The sequence below is a fragment of the Erythrolamprus reginae genome, chromosome 2 (assembly GCF_031021105.1).
Source record: "Erythrolamprus reginae isolate rEryReg1 chromosome 2, rEryReg1.hap1, whole genome shotgun sequence".
NCBI classification, from domain to species: domain Eukaryota; kingdom Metazoa; phylum Chordata; class Lepidosauria; order Squamata; family Dipsadidae; genus Erythrolamprus; species Erythrolamprus reginae.
In genome coordinates, this window is record NC_091951.1 from 32,258,372 (window position 1) to 32,279,666 (window position 21,295).

Consider the following 21,295-nt stretch of genomic DNA (forward strand, 5'->3'; position numbering starts at 1 on the left):
GTCCGCTTGCCGCATTTGTGCGAATTGGTGGCGGTATACGTGGACAGGAGTTGTCGGCTGGTAATGTGCGGCGAGTTTTGCTTGTAGAGCCGACCATGCGATGGTTTCCAGAGTGTCTGGGTCAACGAGCGTAGAGGCTAAGCTGTAGACTTCCGTGCCGCAATAAGCGAGGAATATAGCTTTCTTTCTCTCATCATCGGCATCATGTAGATTGCTCGCTTTGAGGAAAAATGTGAATTTGGACATGTAAGAGGTCCAAGCTTCCGTCTCGGAGTTGAATACTGGCGGTGGTGGAGCCATGGCCGAGTTCATGGCTGCGTTCGCGGGAGTTCGACCTCCTCGTCGCCACTGAAAAGTCAGGACTCCGGTAGTTTAATCAGAACTGGTTTATTCATAACGAGGCAAAATACAAGCACTGGAGCAGCAGTATTCCGAATGAGGGCAACGGCTAATCCGTTGCCCTATTTATACTTTCTTAAAACGGCGGGTTTTCTTTAACTGACAACGATTTAACCTTCGCGGCTATTTTCTAAATAGCCGCGTCTTAACCAATCACAGAATTTCTGTGAATATTTTTAAACGAACACAACAAGTTTAACAATAGAAATATTAGATAAGATTTACTCACTGTAATAATTTGATTTAGTTTATATGTATTATTCTGTTTTTATCAATTATCTATTGGTCTTTAGTAAGTGACAACTCTCTTTAGAAGTTAACTACAAATAAGACAAGGCAATACCTTCTTTGTATTCTATATATACTTAATTAATACAATATATATAATTAATTAACATAAAATCTGCTAGAACCTGTTCCTTTTCTTTTCTTTCTTTTTTCCCTTTCACTAGAGGGAGGAATTACCTTTAAACTTTATATTTACACAAAATAACTGAAACTAATTTACCCCACTACTTTCTTACTTCCCATTTCTCTTTCTATTCCCTTTAGCTATTTACTATCTCCCCTTGCTATTTGTTCTAAGGTTTTTCAATAGATATAACTTGAACTGCTTTTTCGTCTTTATAACATCTAAAAGACCAACAATATACTCTACTTATATTAAATTCTGGATCGGACCATTAGACAATTGTATAAGTGGGCTAGTTGGTGGACCATTGCAAAAATGACAAGCCTCTCTAATCTGTCCAGACTGGGTTCTGGGAAGAAATCAATTAATCATTCTACCTCAGCCATATCGAGTCCTTCTACCCAGAGATCTCTGGAAGATATGTTACCCAGAGAAAGGTCTAATTCCTATAAAGACCTCCAAACTATGCTGCTCCAAATGCAGGAGTTAATGCTCAAGAATCATCAAGACATAAAAAAAGAAATAGGCGAGGTGAGGAACGATACATCTGAGTTAAAAGAAAGGATGCAAAACATGGATAAAAGGCATGAGGCCTTCCAACAGCAGATGATTAAACATGAACAAAGAATTCAGGACTTAGAAGATAAAATTGATCAGGATCATAAACAAATGGAAGACCTGAGAGAAAAATTAGTTCATGCCAATAAAGAACTAGAAAGTACAGTAATTCAATTAGAGAGCGAAAAAGCTAATCAATACCTTAGATTCCAAAATCTTAGGGAGGAGAAAAGTGAAGATCTACCAGACATTATGGCCGATATTCTTTCAAAGGCTCTGGGCATTGAAAAGGACACAATGCTAAATGAAATTGATGAAGTCTATCGAATAAATACTAATTAGGCCAGACGCCATAACCTCCCCAAGGAAGTTCACATCAAGTTTGTCAAAAAATCAGTTAGGGACGAAATTCTTCATAGAGCACGGGAAGACCCCATAGACTACAAGGGGAGACAATTGGTCATTCTAAAACAAGTCCCAAAACATGTTAGAGATTTACGGAGGCCATACACCTTTCTGTCAGCCAAATTGACCAGGCACAACATAAACTTTAGATGGCTTGTCCCAGAGGGTATGCTCGTGACCTGGCAAGACAAAAAGCTGAAAATTGATTCGGTTGAAAAAGCAGAAGAATTCTTTGATAAAAACTTTCCCACTGAACGGACATCCGAGATACAAGATAGTAAAGGAACAAGGAATCCCCCATCAACCAGTGCACAACCTATAGACCAGATCCCAATCAGTTCGGAAGGAACACAGGCTACTGACAACTTAACTTTAGGTAATAATGACTATGCAGGATACCCAAAAGAAACAAGAAGCACAAGGGCAACAAGACCCAAGTATAGATAATTTAAATTTGGCACAAGAAAAACCAAACAAGGGAATTGAGTTATATTCAATTAATATAAATGGATTGAATGCACCAAAAAAAAGAAATCAAATTTTAAACAAAATTGCTAAATTAAATTTTGACATCATTGCAATGCAAGAAGTCCATATCAAAAATAAATTTGAACATTTACTCAAAAGAAACAAACTTGGGAATCTGTTTACGTCTTTGGCTGCGGAAAAAAAGAGGGGTATAATATGTTACATCAACTCTAATATCCAAGCTAAACTGAAATACAAAGATAGGGAAGGTAGAGTCCTAATCTTAGAATTAACCATAGAACGGGATACAATAACATTAATTAATATCTACGCTCCGAATGAAGGCCAAGAAAGATTTTATAAAAGATTGCTAAATACCATTAAAGAATATTCTACAGACAATATGTTTATTAGGAGATTTTAACGGTATAATTAATAATGAATTGGATTATAAGAATGATAAAACGAAGAAACAAAAGAAAAGAATACTACCGAAAGCTTTTTTCGAATTAATTAAAGAACTAAAATTGAAAGATAGCTGGAGAGACAGAAACCCCAACTCTAAAAAATTCACCTTCTACTCTGACAGGCACCAATACTAAAATTCATTCGATAGAGATAGAACCTAATTACATCTCAGACCACAGTGCGCTCAAAGTAACTTGGAAAGGAACTAAACAGTGTTGTAGATGGTCTCTTCAAAAATCTATACTTAACCAGGAAGATTTTAAGCAAAAATTCAAAACTGAAATGAACTTTTTCTTTCAAGAAAATCATAAAGACCACACTAGTCTCCAAAATGTTTGGGACACAGCCAAAGCCGTTATCAGAGGGATAGCCATTTCATATATGGCTAAAGAATTTAAACTAAAAAAACAGAAATCAGCTAAATTAGAAGAAGACTATAGGGCCTTAGAAGAAGAATTACAGAAATTCCCCCCAAAAAAAGAAATTAAACAAAACATGCTACAAATAAAACATCAACTAAATTTAATAGACCAACAAAATTTGGCACAACAAATAAAAAGAACTAACCAATATAATTTCGAAAATGCCAATAAACCTAGCAAATGGTTAGCCAATAAACTCAGAAAACAAAAAGAAAAGAAACTTATAAACTGTCTTAAAAACAAAAATGGGGAATTATGTCATGATCTGGAAAGGAAAAAAAAGATTGCTAGCGATTTTTATAGTAAACTTTACGAGTATACCGATATTACACAAAACAATACTCATGATCTAAAAACTCAAGAAATTCTAGAGCAGGCCAAGCTACCCAAAGTACCACAAGAAATGGTTGACACAATTAATAAACCGATCACCGCTACAGAACTAAAAGAAGCAATAAAAAGTAAAAAAAACAATAAAGCCCCGGGTCCGGATGGGCTCCCCATAGAACTTTATAAAGATCTTCCCAAAGAAATGGAAAAGGTCATGTTAGAAACGTTAAATGAGGCTCTAGACAGAGGTAAAATTCCAACTTCATGGACAGAAGCAAATTTAGCGTTAATTCCAAAAAAAGATACAGACCATACAGATATAACTAATTACCGCCCGATTTCTCTCTTAAATGCCGACTATAAAATCTTTACCTCCATCTTAGCAAGTAGAATCAAAGGATTTCTAAATTATTTTATACATTCGGATCAAAATGTCTTTCTTCCCGGGAGACAGCTAAAGAACAATATTAGAATTGTGTTAGACACGCTGGAGTATTATGAAGCCCATAATGAAAAACAAGTGGCGTTAATATTTCTTGATGCCCAGAAGGTTTTCGACAACGTGTCTTGGAAATTTATGATTAAACAGCTTGAGTATATGGAATTTGGCCCCAAATTTTTAAATGCAATAAAAGCTATTTACTCTGTCCAATCAGCTTATATTATCCTCAATGGAGATACATCGACAAAAATCTCTCTTTATAAAGGTACAAGACAAGGGTGTCCACTGTCCCCTTTATTGTTTATCTTAACCCTTGAAGTATTAACTAGAATTATTAGAGATAAGGAAGATATAAGGGATTAAAATGTAAGAAAGAAACCTATAAGCTTCAAGCCTTCGCAGACGACCTGGTATTTATCTTAGAAGATCCTTTAGATTCAGGTCCCAAATTACTAGAAGTTCTGGAAGAATACGGTACAGTGGCAGGCCTCAAAATAAATAAAACTAAAACGCAAATTCTAACCAAAAATATGAGACAGTCACAGAAAGATATCTTAACAGCCAAATTGGATATTCAAATAGTTACAAAAATTAAATATCTTGGCATTAATTTGACAAATAGAGTGTCCAGCTTAAAATCAAACAATTATGATATTTTAATAGACAAAATACAAGCTGACTTGTTGAAATGGAGGAATTTACAACTTTCCTTACTTGGGAGGATTGCAGCCATAAAGTTAAATACTCTGCCCAAAATTTTGTTTCTATTTCAAACGATCCCTATACAATTGAAACAGGAATTTTTCAATAATTTGACTAAAATAACTAACAACTTCATCTGGCAAAATAAACGTCCCCGAATTCGATTAAAATATTTACAAGAAAAGAAAGAAGAAGGAGGACTGGCTCTCCCAATTTGGAAGGATTACTATATTGCTGCATCCTTATCATGGACGAGAGACTGGATGAGCCTAACAAATACCAGACTTCTTAACTTAGAAGGCCACGACCTCCACTTAGGGTGGCACTACTATCTCTGGGACGAAAAGCTGACAACCCATAAATACTTCTCCAACCACATGATTAGGAAATCGCTTATTTACACTTGGAAAAAAATTAAACCTAAACTTTATACAGGAATTCCCATCTGGTACGCCCCATTAGAAGCCTATGTTCATCCCAATTTCCACAAAAGAAACAATATAATAAGATATAAAGATATTCTAAATTCAAATGGGGCAATTAGAACAAGGCTAGAACTAGAAAATCTTGGTCAAAAAGTGGAATGGTGGGAATACCTACAGATTCAAACTAAATTTAACAAAGATAAAAATAAAACCGGGATAAGCAAAAATGCCCTGCTAGATAAGCTATGTACAGGCCCCCAAGATCAGCTAATTAAATTTTTTTACTGTTACTTAAACTACAATGAACTGGACAATTTTAGCACAAAAATTAATGTCAAAAAATGGAATTTGGACCTTAAAAATGAGATTAAAGAGGAGGAATGGCAAACACTCTGCAGTAGGAACTACAAACTGACTATTGCCACATCCTATAAAGAAAACTTAGTTAAAATGTTTTACCGATGGCATATTACCCCAATTAAGCTAACCAAATTAAATACAGTGGAACCTCGAAATACGAGCAGCTCTACTTACGAGCTACTCGAGATAAGAGCTGGGAGGGGAGCGACATTTTTGTTCGCCTCCCGAGCTCACATTCGGGATACGAGCGCCAAGGAGCTGTCTCGGCTTCAGAAGACAGCTCCTTGGCGCTCGTATCCCGCGTGTTTTAAAAGGTTGCAGCCGGCCTGGGGGGCTGGGGGGGGTGCTGGCAAGCCCCCCAGGCCGGCTGCAACCTTTTAAAACATGCGCGCCGCTTTGCACCTGTCTTCTGAAGCCGGAACGCTAACTTCCGCGTTCGGTTTCAGAAGAGAGCTGCAAAGCGGCGCGCGTGTTTTAAAACGTGGCAGCCGGCCTGGGGGGCTCGGGGGCTTCCCCCCGAGCCGGCTCTGACGTTTTAAAACACGCGCGCCGCTTTGCAGCTGTCTTCTGAAGCCGGAACGCTAACTTCCGCGTTCGGTTTCAGAAGAGAGCTGCAAAGCGGCGCGCGTGTTTTAAAACGTCAGAGCTGGCCTGGGGGGCTCGGGGGGAAGCCCCCGAGCCCCCCAGGCCGGCTGCCACGTTTTAAAACACGCGCGCCGCTTCGCAGCTGTCTCTGAACGCTAACTTCCGCGTTCGGCGGCAGTGGTTTTTTTTGTTGTTGCACGGATTAATTGACTTTACATTGTTTCCTATGGGAAACAATGTTTCGTCATACGAGCGTTCTGACTTACGAGCCTCCTTCCGGAACCAATTAGTCTCGTATGTCGGGGTTCTACTGTAATAAACTCTCACCAAAATGTTGGAAATGTCAACAAGAATTGGGCACCTATTTCCACCTATGGTGGCAATGTACAAAAGCTAAATTATACTGGAACAAAATTGGAATTTGGATTGATGAAATACTAAATCTATCTCTAGACAAAACTCCTGAATGTTTTTTATTGGGCATAATCAGACAAAATCTACCGAAACCCCAAGTACATTTAATTATTCACTTAACAACGGCAGCAAGACTAACTTATGCGCAGTGGTGGAAAAATGATGAGCTACCCCCAAATGAAGCAATAATTAAAAAAATAACATACTGCGCAGAAATGTCGAAACTGACTATACTAGTTAGAAACGAATCATTGGCTACGTTCAATAATTGTTGGGACCCTTTTTATAATTGGTTAGGAAGCAAGAGCGAGAACAACAGGCTACAAGATTGAAATGTCAGATATAACCTTGAACTGTTACAAATCTGGTATAAAGCAACTCTTTATCTAATATAATAACATGAGATTTTATATATATTTGGATATGAATTTTATTATTATTTGTTAATTTCTCTGCAATTGGTTTATTTCAACACTTGCATTTAACATTCAAGATAAACTATTTGAACCATGGTAATGAGCAAATATAACTGGATCTAGTTTTCGTTTTTAATACAACTCCTCTGTATATTCGCCGATACTTTTATCCTTACTACCTGTCTGGTTTTTGTTTGTTTGTTTTATTTTTTCTTTCCTTCGTATTTTATGTTATGTATTGTACTATATGTTGTATTAAACGATGTACATGTTTCATTTTTAATAATAAAAAAATTAAAAAAATTAAAAAAAAAAAGAGCCTAGACTCAATCGGTGGATAAAATGGCAAAATTCAATCTAAACACCAGACTGACTGTGAAACCAACCAACCGTGAAACCAACTGTAATAATTTAATAAAAATCAACTCAAATAATAAATAAATAAAAATAAAATTGATCATATCAAATATTGTTAATTATATTGTGTTGAGGTTATCTGAGGAAATGTCTAAAAAGCCCTGAAATACAGTATGTTGTCTTTACCTTAAAATTCTGCTAAATACAAACAGCAGTTCACAAAATAGGAAAACTGCTGAAAGATCTGCTAAGAATCTGAGACTGTAAAGAAAAGGGTGGATTTACTTACTTCTTCAAGATGCTTCCAATGTCCTAAAAAAATAAAGAGAAAAAGCACTGAAAGGAGCCATTTCCTATGCAGAAAATTAAATTCTTACATTCAAAAAATAAATGAGTAATTTTAATTTTAAAAATCTCATTGTTCTGGCCCCCCCCCCCCCAACTGTTCAACTTGTTGAGTCCAGCCAGAATCTTACACACAGACATGGAAAAATATATCAATCACCACAAGAGAAGAATGGATGAAAAAAGTAATGGAGGTAGAGAAAAAATGAAAAAATTGACTACTTTAATTAGATTATCACCCAATGTTTCTACTTGGAAGTTGGGTCTAAACTTTGTGCTCAAGATACAAAACAATGAACTCTGAATACTTGATTTTGCTTATTAGACTAATCTGTTTTTCTTGGCTAATAATTGCCAAATGTTCAAAAATAAAAGTTGTGGCTGTTATATTATTTTGCATTTTACTGTACAGAAAAAAGTTGAAAGACAACGTGGGGGGTTTTCCTTCTCCCTTTATCCTACACTTCTTTCCCATTCTTATCCTTCTCTATTTCCCTATTTTCTTTATTTCCGTTTGCGCTTTTCACTATTATAATTTTAATTAAATTTATGGAAAAGAAAAAAAGGAGCAATAAAGATGATAAGAACTCGGGAAGCCAAACTGTACAATGAATGGCTAGGGGAACACGGCATGCTCAGCCTAACCAAGAGAAGGCTTAGGAGAGACACAACAGCCATCTTCCAATACTTGAAAGGCTGTGATAAGGAAAAGAGCATCAATTTAGTCTCTGTAACACTTAAGGGCAGAACAAGAGGTGAAGAGTAGACGCTCCTCACAAAAAGATCCAACCTAAAATGAGGAATAATTTCCTGAGAGTCACAATTATTTATCAGCACAACAGCTGCCCTCACAGAGTTGTGTGTACTGAGTCACTGGATGATTCCAATAATAATTTGGACAACCATTTTTTCGGGAGAATATGAGGGCTCCTGCCTTAGGCAGAGGATTAGACTAGATTACTAGAGGACCTCCAAGGTCCCTTCCATCGCTAGTATTCTATTATCTCAACTTCCTGCCTGACCTGTAATAGTTTGCTGGCTGGTTCCTGAAGCTTCTCTTCTATCTCCTGGATGAGATGGTCAAGGGAGCAGAGTTCCTCCATGTGCTTGGCCAAACCCTTCTCCTCTCTTGCCATAAGATCCTTCTCCATCTCTTCCATCCTAGTCAATAGGCGCTGCTCCTGTGCTTCTAACAAGAGTTGAAGCTCCCTGAATTCAGCCATTAAATCTTTTTTCACTTCTTTCATCTTGTCCTAGAACACGAAGGAGAAAAAGCAAAGAGCATATTTTTATTATGATTATTTTATTTTTATTGCTATAATAATTCAATAGATTCCTTAAAGAATCTAGAAGTGAGGTGGAAGAATTTTCTAAGAAGAAAAAACCCCCTTTTGATATTAAAAAAACAGGGCGGAGGAAAATATTTTTAATTAAAAAATTGAGTTTAAATGATCTCTTATGAAAATATTCTTGGCAATCCGGGATTCCAAATACAGTGGTACCTCAAGATATGAACCCCTCGTCTTACGAACAACTCGTGATACGAACCCGGGGTTCAGAAAAATTTTGCCTCTTCTTACGAACTTTTTTCGAGTTACGAACCGGCGTTCGGAGACTGCTGGGAAGCCACGCGGCTGTTTTAAAAGGTAACAGCCAGGCGGCGGGGCTTCCCAGAAGCCTCCTGAACGCTGGTTCGTAACTCGAACAAAGTTCGTAAGAAGAGGCAAAATTTTGCTGAACCCCGGGTTCGGTTCGGGAGGTTGCTGGGAAGCCCCCCAGGCCGGCTGCGACCTTTTAAAACACCCGTGCCGCTTCGCAGCTGTCTCCCGAAGCCGAACGCGGAAGTTCGGCTTTAGCGTTTGGCTTCAGGAGACAGCTGCGAAGCGGCGGGGTGTTTTAAAAGGTCGCAGCCGGCCTGGGGGGCTTGCCAGCACCCCCCCGAACCCCGAACTTTTGCCGAACTTCCGGGTTCGGGATTCGGAGGGGTGCTGGGAAGCCCCCCAGGCCGGCTGCGACCTTTTAAAACACCCGCGCCGCTTCGCAGCTGTCTCCTGAAGCTGAACGCGGAAGTTCGGCTTTGCCGTTCGGCTTCAGAAGACAGATGGGAAGCGGCGCGGCTCTTTTAAAAGGTCGCAGCCGGCCTGGGGGGCTTCCCAGCACCCCCCCCGAACCCGGGTTCGGGGTTCGGGGGGGGTGCTGGCAAGCCCCCCAGGCCGGCTGTCACCTTTTAAAACAGCCGCGCGGCTTCCCAGCAGTCGCCGAAAGCTGTTTTTTTTGCAGGGGTTTTTTTGGTTGCACGGATTAATTGACTTTACATTGTTTCCTATGGGAAACAATGTTTCATCTTACGAACCTTTCGTCTTACGAACCTCCTCCTTGCACCAATTAAGTTCGTATCATGAGGTATTACTGTACAGTGGTCCCTCGATTTGCACGTTCTCGATTAGCGCGAAACGCTGCAACGCGGTTTTTCAAAAAATATTAATTAAAAAAATAAAATATTAAAAAATAAAAAATAAGTCCACGCTAGTTCTCTCTCTCTTTCTCTCCCTGTTGCCGGCGTGGTATATGAGAGAGAAAGAGAGAGGCAGAGGTCGGGCGCATTACCGGGAGGTGGAGGCGGCGTGGGGACGCTGGGTGCCGGGGACTCCGAGGAGGGGGTGGACGTCTGTTCCCTGAATGGAGACCGCCGGCCGCTCAATCGGGCCGGCAGGGAACAGAATGGAGCCTTCCGCGGCGGGGCTGGTAAGGGGGGGAGCCGAGGGGGAAGCCGAGCCCAGCCCCGTGGCATTCGCTTTCCTCCCGCCGGCAGCCGACTGATCGTGGGCTCCTTCGCAACCTCGGAGAGCTTCCTGGTTTTCGTGAACTTTCATGCCCTGGAAGCTCCCCGAGGTTGCGAAGGAGCCCACGATCAGTCTCGGCTGCGGGTGGGAGGAAGGCGAATCCCCCGTGGGCTCCGTTACATCTTCCGCTGCCAGCCAGGCCATGCTGGCGGCAGCGGAACAATCGCTGGCTGTCAACTTTTCTTTTTAAAACTGGGCAGGAGCTGACTTGCCTCCCCAGTGCTAAAAAGAAAAGTTGACAGCCACGCTGCGACTGCCGGAATGCTGAGCCTCCCGTTCTCCCCCACCTCGCCCCTTCCGGTTTCGGCGCTCATCCAGGGGGGCGTGTGTGGACTGGCAAGCGGCAAGCGGCAAGTGATCTGGCGGGAAGACCAAGGGAAGGTTCCTTCAGCCGCCCAACAGCTGATCCGCTCCGCAGCGCGGCAGCAGCGAGGAGCCGAAGATGGGGTTTCCCCTTTGCCTTTACCCCATCTTCGGCTCCTCGCTGCTTCCGCGCTGCGGAGCAGATCAGCTGTTGGGCGGCTGAAGGAATCTTCCCTTGGTCTTCCCCGCCGCCCACACGCAAACTCCACCATCTGCGCATGTGCGGCCATGAAAAAAATGGCGCACATGCGCAGATGGTGGTTTTACTTCCGCATCCAATATAACGCGGAAATCGGTTAGCGCGGGAGGTCTTGGAACGTAACCCCCGCGCTAACCGAGAGATCACTGTACTTTATTTACTTTATTCAGCAAGCCAAACCCTTTGTATAAAACACGGTACACTTAATCCAACTATGTCATTCAGCGAGTGGTGACATGTTAGTCCCCAGGTTAAGAACAAGTTCTCTGCCCTAACAGTCATTAATTTTAATTTCATTGGAAGAGGGGCGGGGTCAATGGTCGGATGATGGATTGAAAGTGTTATAATTAGTATAGGGAAGATGATTACACTGGCTATACAGTGACTTTTTTTCTTTTTAGAATAGGGCAGGATGACGGATTGAAAGTGTTATAATTAGTATAGGGTAGATATTCTGTTTTTTTTAGTAGGGCATGATGAATGTATGGAGTATTTAGCTTTGTTTTTATTCTCTCTTTTTCTTTTTCTTCTTATTTTTCCCCTGCTATCTTCTAATATTTAATCTCTATTTTTATTTTGTATTTTTATTCATGAAAGGGAATTATTTTTAATTAGGTTCTTTTTTAATTCTGCGATATTTGGGATATACCGTGTTTCCCCGATAGTAAGACCCCCCCGATTGTAAGACATATGGGGGGTTTCAGGGGGGTCGGCTTATATAAGCCATATCCCGAAAGTAAGACATATGTCTTACTTTCGGGGAAACACGGTATAAACGGTATTGCGGGGGGGGACGATGACATTGCTTCCAAGCTCCCCGCGCGCCCCTCGCCTTCGCTCGCCGCGGCCTCTTCCACCGCCTCTTCCCCTGCCGAAGCTCAGCTGCAAGCGGCCAGCGAGGCCGCTTGCAGCTTCGCTCGCCTTCCAAGCTCCCCGCGCGCCTTCGCATTCTCCCCGCGCGCCTTCGCCTTCCAAGCTCCCCGCGCGCATTGCTTCCAAGCTCCCCGCGCGCCTTCGCTCGCCTCCGCCTCTTCCCCTGCCGAAGCTCAGCTGCAAGCGGCCAGCGAGGCCGATCGGATCCGAGGCGAGCGGCCGGAGCTGCGCCCTCCTTCGCCCGCCTCCTTTCCGCTCGCCTCGGAGCCGAGCGGCCTCGCTGGCCGCTTGCAGCTGAGCCTCGGCAGGGGAAGAGGCGGTCGCGCCGCGGCGAGCGAAGGCGAGGGGCGCGCAGGGAGCTGCGCCCTCCTTTCCGGCAGCTCCCTGCGCGCCCCTCGCCTTCGCTCGCCGCGGCGCGACCGCCTCTTCCCCTGCCGAGGCTCAGCTGCAAGCGGCCAGCGAGGCCGCTCGGCTCCGAGGCGAGCGGAAAGGAGGCGGGCGAAGGAGGGCGCAGCTCCGGCCGCTCGCCTCGGATCCGATCGGCCTCGCTGGCCGCTTGCAGCTGAGCTTCGGCAGGGGAAGAGGCGGTGGCGAGCGAAGGCGAGCGAAGGCGCGCGGGGAGCTTGGAAGCAATGCGCGCGGGGAGCTTGGAAGGCGAAGGCGCGCGGGGAGAATGCGAAGGCGCGCGGGGAGCTTGGAAGCAATGCGCGCGGGGAGCTTGGAAGGCGAAGGCGCGCGGGGAGATGTAAGACATACCCCCAAAGTAAGACACAGTGGGGCTTTTGGGGGTAAAAAGATAGTAAGACACTGCCTTACTATCGGGGAAACACGGTACTATATGGTGGCTTCTCCTTTTTTGCCTCTTTATATATATTTTAACTACTTTTTAGCAATGGTTGGTTTTAATTTAAATACTGTGTTGGAGGTAATCTGAAATTTTTGCTACTTTTCTTTTCCCTTAATGTCCTTTTTCTTTTTCTCTTTTATTCTAGAGGGCATTTATTATGGAAGAGGGTACATGAAAGCATACATGAAAATTGATATGGAGGAGATTTTGAGAAAATTAAAAACATTATGATCTAATTAATTTGATGTGATTAAGAATAGTAATTGGAATAATTATTTTTTTGGTTCAGATGTCAAATGGTGAGGAGGTGGCATTAGTTAATTTATATATAACGAAATTGTAAAAGTAATATATTGTAAATTAATTTAAAACAAATGGTATCTTTTTTCTGTATACGTGATTGGAGAACAACCCCCCCCCCAAAGAATAATTTGAATTTCATTTAAGTCAGAACTTGTATTTACGAATAGGCTGTCTATCATTAAAGATGGCGTAGGGGGTCTCCTCCTATTAGCTCAGAAAATCCTCACCGTTGGATCAATACTTACAAGTATTTCCTGCACTGTTTTCTCTGTGTCTCTTTTGTATGTAGATATTTTTTCTTTCTGCGCCTTCTGAAGCTTAAGGCAATCCACAGCCTTGATCTGAAGAGAAAATACAAGTTTTGAGTTTCTTTTCTGTAAAGAATTAAATTGGAGGGTATTCTGTCGGGCTCTCTGGCAGACTCCTCCCAAAAATTCACAGGTACAAATTTCAGACACACACACATTTGAAAATTCAAAACAATGTTCTTTATAATGAAAAGTCACTTAAACTAAGCCCTCTTTTGATATAGCAAAGAGCACTCGTCTCCAAACAAACTGGTAATTTGTACAAGTCCCTTATCAGTTCTGTGATACTTAGTTTGCAGCTGTGAGGCAATTCACAGTCATTCTTCTTTCACAAAGTGAAACACACTTTGCTCTGGTTTAGTTTCAAAGCGGGGAAAATCAGCACACAAAAGGTCAAAGTCAGTAAAGCAGTCACGAAACACAATGATCAGATAATCCTCCAAAATGGCCAAACCCACAGGCTGCTCTTTATAGCAGCCTCACTAATTACCACAGCCCCACCCAACCACAGGTGGCCTTATTTTCTTTGATAATAATCTCTCAGTTGTTGTTGCCTATGCATAACTCTCCTCATGCATGGCTGTATCATTAACTCTTGTTCTGAATCCAAGGAGGAGTTAGATAATTGATCTCCTTCTGAGCTGTCTGCCACACTCTCCTCCTCCCTGTCATTCATGTCTTCTTGGTCAGAGGAGCCTTCATCAGCAGATGGGGGGGGCGGCAAAACAGGCCTGCAGCATGTGGATGTCTCCCCCACATCCACAGTCCTTGGGGCAGGAGCAGGGCCAGAGCTCACCAGAACAGAGGGAAACTCCAGTTAGAAGATATAGTACACTGCTCAAAAAAATAAAAGGGAACACACAAAGAACACATCCTAGATCTGAATGAATGAAATATTCTAATTGAATACTTTGTTCTGTACAAAGTTGAATGTGCTGACAACATGTGAAATTTATTGTTAATCAGTGTTGCTTCCTAAGTGGACAGTTTGATTTCACAGAAGTTTGATTTACTTGGAATTATATTGTGTTGTTAAAAGGTTCCTTTTATTTTGAGCAGTATATATTTCAGTCTTCAACATGGCAGTTGCCAAGCATCCAAATTTTGATCATGTGACCACATAATTCAATGCCTGAGGAGTGTGAAAACAGCTTCTCCCCTCCCCCACCCAGGCTCTCTAGTGGCCGGAAACATCCAGTTTCCCCACTTCTGGTGGGCCCAGTAGGCTCATGTTTCACCCTCCACAGACTCAAAAGGCTTTCCTGGAGCCGGGGGAGGGTAAAAATGACCTCCCCCTCCCCTCTGGAAGCCAAAAGCACCCTCCCAAAGCCTCCGTGCTAGCCAAAAAATCAACTGGCCGGCACACACATAGAGGTTGGAGCTGAGCTAGGGCAACATTTCGCGTGCCAGCAGATATGGCTCCAGGTGCCATCTGTGGCATCCGTGCCATAGGTTCACCATCACTGTTCTAGCTTATTATAAAACACACATCCCTTGATAAAGAAAGATTAGCATAAAATATGCAATTTCTGAAAGAGGTCAAAGTAGGTCAAGGCAAGAAATATAAAAAACATTTCACGGAACCAATGAGTCAAGGAAACTTAATTTTAACTGTATCAAATTTGTCTTTGTATATGTGGTTGGAGTCTTGGCTCCTTTAATCTCCCCCCCTCCTTTTTTTCTGTTGACCTTTATTATGTTTATGTTCAGTTGCACTGAGTGTGTTTTTTTATAACAATGTAGTTTAAATTAGTTTTTTAATTTTTTAAATATTAGATTTGTATTTATATTGTATTGTGATGTTGGGAGCCGCCCCGAGTCTTCGGAGAGGGGCGGCATACAAATCTAATAAATTATTATTATTAATAATAATTTATTAATTTATTTGTTAAATTTGTATGCCACCCTTCTCCTTAGACTTGGGGCGGCTCACAGTAGTAATAGAAAAACAATATATAATGCAAGTCTAATAATAAAAACTAAAAACCCATAATTTTAAAAACACGCAAACAACATATTTATTATTATTATTATTATTATTATTATTATTATTATTATTATTATTAAACAACTGCTGAGACCCTTTTGCTGAAGTACTTCAGTACAAGTTTCTTGGATCTTCCCTCGAGTCTGCTTCTCAGTGATGGTTCTGCCCCATACTAATCCCATTTTGCAGACAACAGAGGAAGCAAGTAAATTGGTTCAAAGATTGCCAGGAAGGCAAAGGATTCTGGATGTCCCTCCGCAGCGATTCCTCCAGGCTGATTCCTACCTTGTATTCCGGGAAAGCCTCCTCCGGAGGGATCACCGAGTGGCCCTTGTGCTCTTCGGAGACAATGCAGACCACGCAGATGAGGGTCTCGTGGTCCTTGCAAAAGAGCTTGAGGGGCTCCCGGTGCTTCGGGCAGAAGCTCCCTCCTTCCTCACCCCAAGGACCTCCGCATCGCTTGGCCACTTCAGCCACCCGCGCCAGCTGCCTGTTGGGGAGGACGCTGCGGGGCGCGAAGGTCTGTCTGCACTGGGGACAGGAAGCCTCCGATTTCGACGTCTCCCAACTGCGGGTCAAGCAGCCCCGGCAGAAGTTGTGGCCGCACTCCGGGATGAGCACGGGGTCCTGGAAATACTCCAGGCAGATGGAGCAGGTGGCTTCCTCCACCAAATCCTGCAAGGGCGCCTCGGACGCCATCGCCGTCTCCGGAAGGAAAGACAAAACTTATTTTTGCGCGTTTCCTGCGAATCAGGTGAGCGCCTTTGGGGCTCTGCCCAGGCAGGAAACCGAAACAAATTGTTGGTCTTCTTGCGGTTAGCTTCTCTGGCTTCTTAAAGGAGAACGGCAGTACAGTATTTTAAAAGGGAGAAATTGGAGCGAAGATTCACGGGACGGATTATTATTCGCGCAACCAGCTCGTTAAAGGGGGAAATTGTTTTAAATACTGCAGGGAAGTAAACCTCCCTGGGACGAAGCCCAATCAATTACAAATGATCCTAGCATCCTGTTAAAACAGGTGTGGGGGGGGATGAAAACACGGGAGAAGCCCACACTCAATGAGTGCCCCCCCATCAATTATTAATCCTTAGATCCTGATAAAAGGAGAGGTGGGGAACCATCGTCCCTTCCTGACTTGTGGGTTTCAAATAGTGTGTGTTTGTGTATTATATAGGGTCTCCTGTTTGTGTGTGTGTGTGTGTGTGTGTGGGCGTGGCTCGCTTATGCAGGATGCCCTGCATTTTCTTTCATCTTTCAGTGCAAATTGGTTGCTCTAGGATGGAGCTCCATTTTCGCTACCCCATTGCGCCCCCTCCCCGTCTGGGCAGCAGCCCTCCCCCCTGATATAGGGTCTCCTGTTTGAGCAGGGGGGCTAGACTAGAAGACCTCCAAAGTCCTTGCAGCTCTATTCTGATCGATTGGTTTATTTATTTATAGTCCTACCTGGACTTCAGCAAAGCCTTTGATACGGTTCCACATAAAGAGCTGATAGATAAATTAGTGAAGATTGGACTTAATCCCTGGATAGTTCAATGGATTTGCAGCTGGCTGAAGCATAGACACCAGAGGGTTGTTGTGAATGGTGAGTATTCTGAGCAGAGTCAGGTTACAAGCGGTGTGCCACAAGGGTCTGTTCTGGGTCCTATTCTTTTTAATATGTTTGTGAGTGACATAGGGGAAGGTCTGGTAGGGAAGGTTTGCCTATTTGCCGATGACTCTAAAGTGTGCAATAGGGTTGATATTCCTGGAGGCGTCGGCAATATGGTAAATGATTTAGCTTTACTAGATAAATGGTCAAAGCAATGGAAACTGCAGTTTAATGTTTCCAAATGTAAAATAATGCACTTGGGGAAAAGGAATCCTCAATCTGACTATTGTATTGGCAGTTCTGTGTTAGCAAATACTTCAAAAGAAAAGGATTTAGGCGTAGTGATTTCTGACAGTCTCAAAATGAGTGAACAGTGCAGTCAGGCAGTAGGGAAAGCAAGTAGGATGCTTGGCTGCATAGCTAGAGGTATAACAAGCAGGAAGAGGGAGATTATGATCCCGCTATATAGAATGCTGGTGAGACCACATTTGGAATACTGTGTTCAGTTCTGGAGACCTCACCTACAAAAAGATATTGACAAAATTGAACGGGTCCAAAGACGGGCTACAAGAATGGTGGAAGGTCTTAAGTATAAAACGTATCAGGAAAGACTTAATGAACTCAATCTGTATAGTCTGGAGGACAGAAGGAAAAGGGGGGACATGATCGAAACATTTAAATATATTAAAGGGTTAAATAAGGTCCAGGAGGGAAGTGTTTTTAATAGGAAAGTGAACACAAGAACAAGGGGACACAATCTGAGGTTAGTTGGGGGAAAGATCAAAAGCAACATGAGAAAATATTATTTTACTGAAAGAGTAGTAGATCCTTGGAACAAACTTCCAGCAGACGTGGTAGATAAATCCACAGTAACTGAATTTAAACATGCCTGGGATAAACATATATCCATCCTAAGATAAAATACAGAAAATAGTATAAGGGCAGACTAGATGGACCATGGGGTCTTTTTCTGCCGTCAGACTTCTATGTTTCTATGTTTATTTATTTAGTCCAATACAAAGTAATACACAATGAAGGTTATAGAGGATATAGTAGGGAAGATATTTATTTATTTTATTTATTTATTCATTTGTCCAATACACAAATACATAGGAAGAAAAATAGACATGTGATAATATAAATGAGGGTGAGAGTGGACTTAGAGGAGAGGATATATGAAAGGAAGAGAATATATAAGATAGGAGGAAGGGAAAAAAAGACAATTGGACAGGGGACGAAAGGCACATATAGGAGAGACTATAGCACAGTGCACGGAAGGCATTCTAGTATGCTTATGTATGCCCCTTACTGACCTCTTAGGAAGCTGGAGAGGTCAACCATGGGTAGTCTAAGGGTAACATGTTGGAGGATAGAGGATGACACCACGGAGTCCAGTAATGAGTTCCATGCTTCGACAATCCGAGTACTAAAGTCGTATTTTTTACAGTCAAGTTTGGAGCGGTTAATATTAAGCTTGAATCTGTTGTGTGCTCTTGTGTTGTGGTTGAAGCTGAAGTAGTCTTTGACAGGCAGGACATTGCAGCATATGATCTTGTGGGCAATACTTAGATCTTGTTTAAAGCGTCGTATTTCTAAGCTTAAGACTCAGGATTGTAAGTCTAGTTTCCTAGGGTGTTCTGTTAATGGTAGAGGAGTGAAGGGCTCTTCTGGTGTAGTATCTTTGGTTGGTTGGTTGGTTTCAACTCCTGAAAGGGTCCCTCCTTTCCAACCATCCAAGCCCCTTCCCTGCTACAGTCTATTCCTTGTGGATCCCACTCCACTCTGCTCCCTTAGCTCAAGCACCTCCACTTGCCCTGCTCAACTGGACTCTTGTCCTTCCAGCCACCTGCTTCTGCATCTCTGCAGGCCGATCCTGTGGTTGGGTAGTGTTTAGTCCTTCCTTGCTTTCTCCTCTCCCCTGCTGTTTGCCTGGCTACCACTGCCTCTGTCTGCTCCTCTGCCGTCAATATTCTATGTTTGTTTCTGTCTGTCTATCCTATCTACCATATTTATTTTGTGTCCCGCCTGTATTCTTTTCATAAGTAACTCAATGTGGCAAACATATGAAGTACATCTTCCTCCTCCTATTTTCCCCAGAACAACAATCCTGAAGTGGGTTGGACTGAGATAGAATGATTAGGTCAGTCACTCATTTGACTTTCATGGCTAAAGCAGGACTTGAACTCAAGTCTCCCTCTTTCTAGCCTGGTGCCTTAACTACTAGATCAAACTACATCTGAGGCTGCCCATCTCAATATTGAGGCCACTTTTGGGCTGCCTCAGATTGTTGGCCCCTAAGGCTCCCTGGACGAATTTCCCTGCAGTTTTCTTGGTAAAGATTCAGGAGGGTCTTCCCATTGCTCACTTCCTAGGGCTGACGGTGACTTCATACAATATAAAAAATACATTTTAAAAAATAAATTACCTTTTGGGAGAAGACTAGCCAAGCACTCACTGTGTCAGGATCCAGAGTTATGTTTTCCTTGGGGCAAAGAATAGGAAGAAGAAAGTAAAAGGAAGAAAGAAAGAAAAAGAGGAAGCTTGAGGTTGGTAGTATAAAAATATATAATTTTATACACACAATACTAGTAAAAGAGAAACATTAGGACAGGGGACAAAAGGCACTCTGGTGCACTTATGCACGCCCCTTACTGACCTCTTAGGAATCAGGAGGTCAACCGTAGATAGTCTAAAGGTAAAGTTTTGGGGTTTAGGCAATGATACTATAGAGTCAGATAGTGAGTTCCATGCATCAGCTACTCGGTTACTAATGTCGTATTCCCTGCAGTCGAGTTTAGAGTGGTTTACTTTAAGTTTGTATCTGTTGTGTGGTCGTGTGTTATTCTGGTTGAAGTTGAGGTTGAAGAAGCCATTGAGAGGAGGGACATTGTAACAGATGATTTTATGGGCTATGCTTAGATCATGTTTAAGGCAACATAGTTCTAAGCTTTCTAAACTGTCTCTCATTGCCCACCCCCATGTTCAGGTAAAGATGTTTTCATAAAGATCAATCCAAGCTTTGTCATGCAGCTCCCTCCTTCCAGCCAAGTGACCTTGAGGCAGCATCTCCAGGTGGTACAACCCTTACTTTCATCTTCCCAATAATTCTTCCCTTCATTCCCTCTCCCCCCAGTTCATGGAAGTCTATCACCTCATAACAGTGAAGCACAAGTAAGCATAAGAGGGCAGCTGACAGGCTTAGTTAGAATGGTTTGTTAATACAGATCAATTTGCCATATCCATCCTGGGTAAAAATCTGTGAAATGGAGAAGGCAAAGGTACAAGGGAAATCCTAAAAAGTACCACTTATTTAATGACGACATCCAGCACAAAGAGTTCCAAGAATGTGAACAGAGATTTTTCTTACTCCTGGATTCAGGAAGGGAACATTTTTGCTCCTTGTTCTCAGCACCTAGAGAAGATATGAAGATGATTGCTATATGTTTTCATTCTGTTCGTTCTGAACTGGGAAGATATGGCAATGCAACAAATCGTCTGTCTGTCTGTCTATGAATTTATTTGTTTACTTACTTTCTTAAATAATTATTTAATTATTTCGACTTCTATGCCGCCCAATGCTGAAGGACTCAATGAATGAATGAATGAATGAATGAATAGTTGGTCCTCATATCTTGATTGCATGCAATGCTCTCTCTCTCTCTCTCTCTCTCTGTTTTTGTCTAATCAGCCTGGTCAGTTTTCAATTGCTTAGATGTTTTGAGATTTTTCAGAGAAGTGCTGTTAGCAATCAAAGTCACCAGTTTCACTCCCTTTTGTTATTTATTTATTTATTTACTTACTTTACTTACTTACTTACTTACTTACTTACTTACTTACTTACTTACTTACTTACTTACAAATAACTCAAGGTGGCAAACATATGCTAAACCTCCTCCTATTTCCCCTACAACAATCCTGAGAATAAATGACTCAGTCACCCAGCTGGTTTTCAAGGCTATGGCAGGACTTAAACTCCGAGTTTTCCTCTTTCTAGCCTGACACCTTAACCACTAGATCAAACTGGATCTGACACCCATCTCAATATCAAAACCAGTTTTGGGCTGCCTCAGATTGTTGGGGGTTTTTTTGTTTCTTTTAAAGAAAATTTTATTGAAATTTAAACAAACAACAACAAAAAAACAGAACAAAGAAAAAAATGCAACGAAAAACATAATATTTGAACAAATCATTAAAAACAGTACAGAAACATCACTGTATAATTCACAGGGTACATATACAAGGCAGTTACATAACACACCCTTATTTTCTTATTTTACAGTTCTAGTATATTCGGAAAGAAGAAAATATTAATCTCTATGCTTTCCCTGTCTATCAACTACATTTCCAGCTGTTTTAATTAGATTTATTGTTATAATTTTCCCTTTATTTTGTATTTATTTGTTTATATTATATCTTCTGATATCTAGCCACTTGTAGAGGTTTTCCCATAAAGTCCCATTCTCTTGTTTGTTTTGT

At 41.9% G+C, this 21,295-nt stretch overlaps 1 protein-coding gene across 1 annotated transcript in view; it reads right to left on the reverse strand.

Moving 5' to 3' along the window:
- The window catches only part of LOC139160103 (E3 ubiquitin-protein ligase TRIM39-like), a 53,806-nt gene extending 37,869 nt beyond the window's left edge, over nucleotides 1-15,937 (reverse strand). Inside the window, exons 1-4 of the mRNA XM_070737640.1 lie at nucleotides 15,517-15,937; nucleotides 13,182-13,277; nucleotides 8,531-8,761; nucleotides 7,453-7,475 (exon numbers count right to left, since the gene is read on the reverse strand). Of these exons, the coding sequence (XP_070593741.1) occupies nucleotides 7,453-7,475; nucleotides 8,531-8,761; nucleotides 13,182-13,277; nucleotides 15,517-15,930 (764 nt within the window). The 5' untranslated portion in view covers nucleotides 15,931-15,937. The remainder of the gene's footprint in view (nucleotides 1-7,452; nucleotides 7,476-8,530; nucleotides 8,762-13,181; nucleotides 13,278-15,516) is intronic.
- Nucleotides 15,938-21,295: the final 5,358 nt, after the last annotated feature.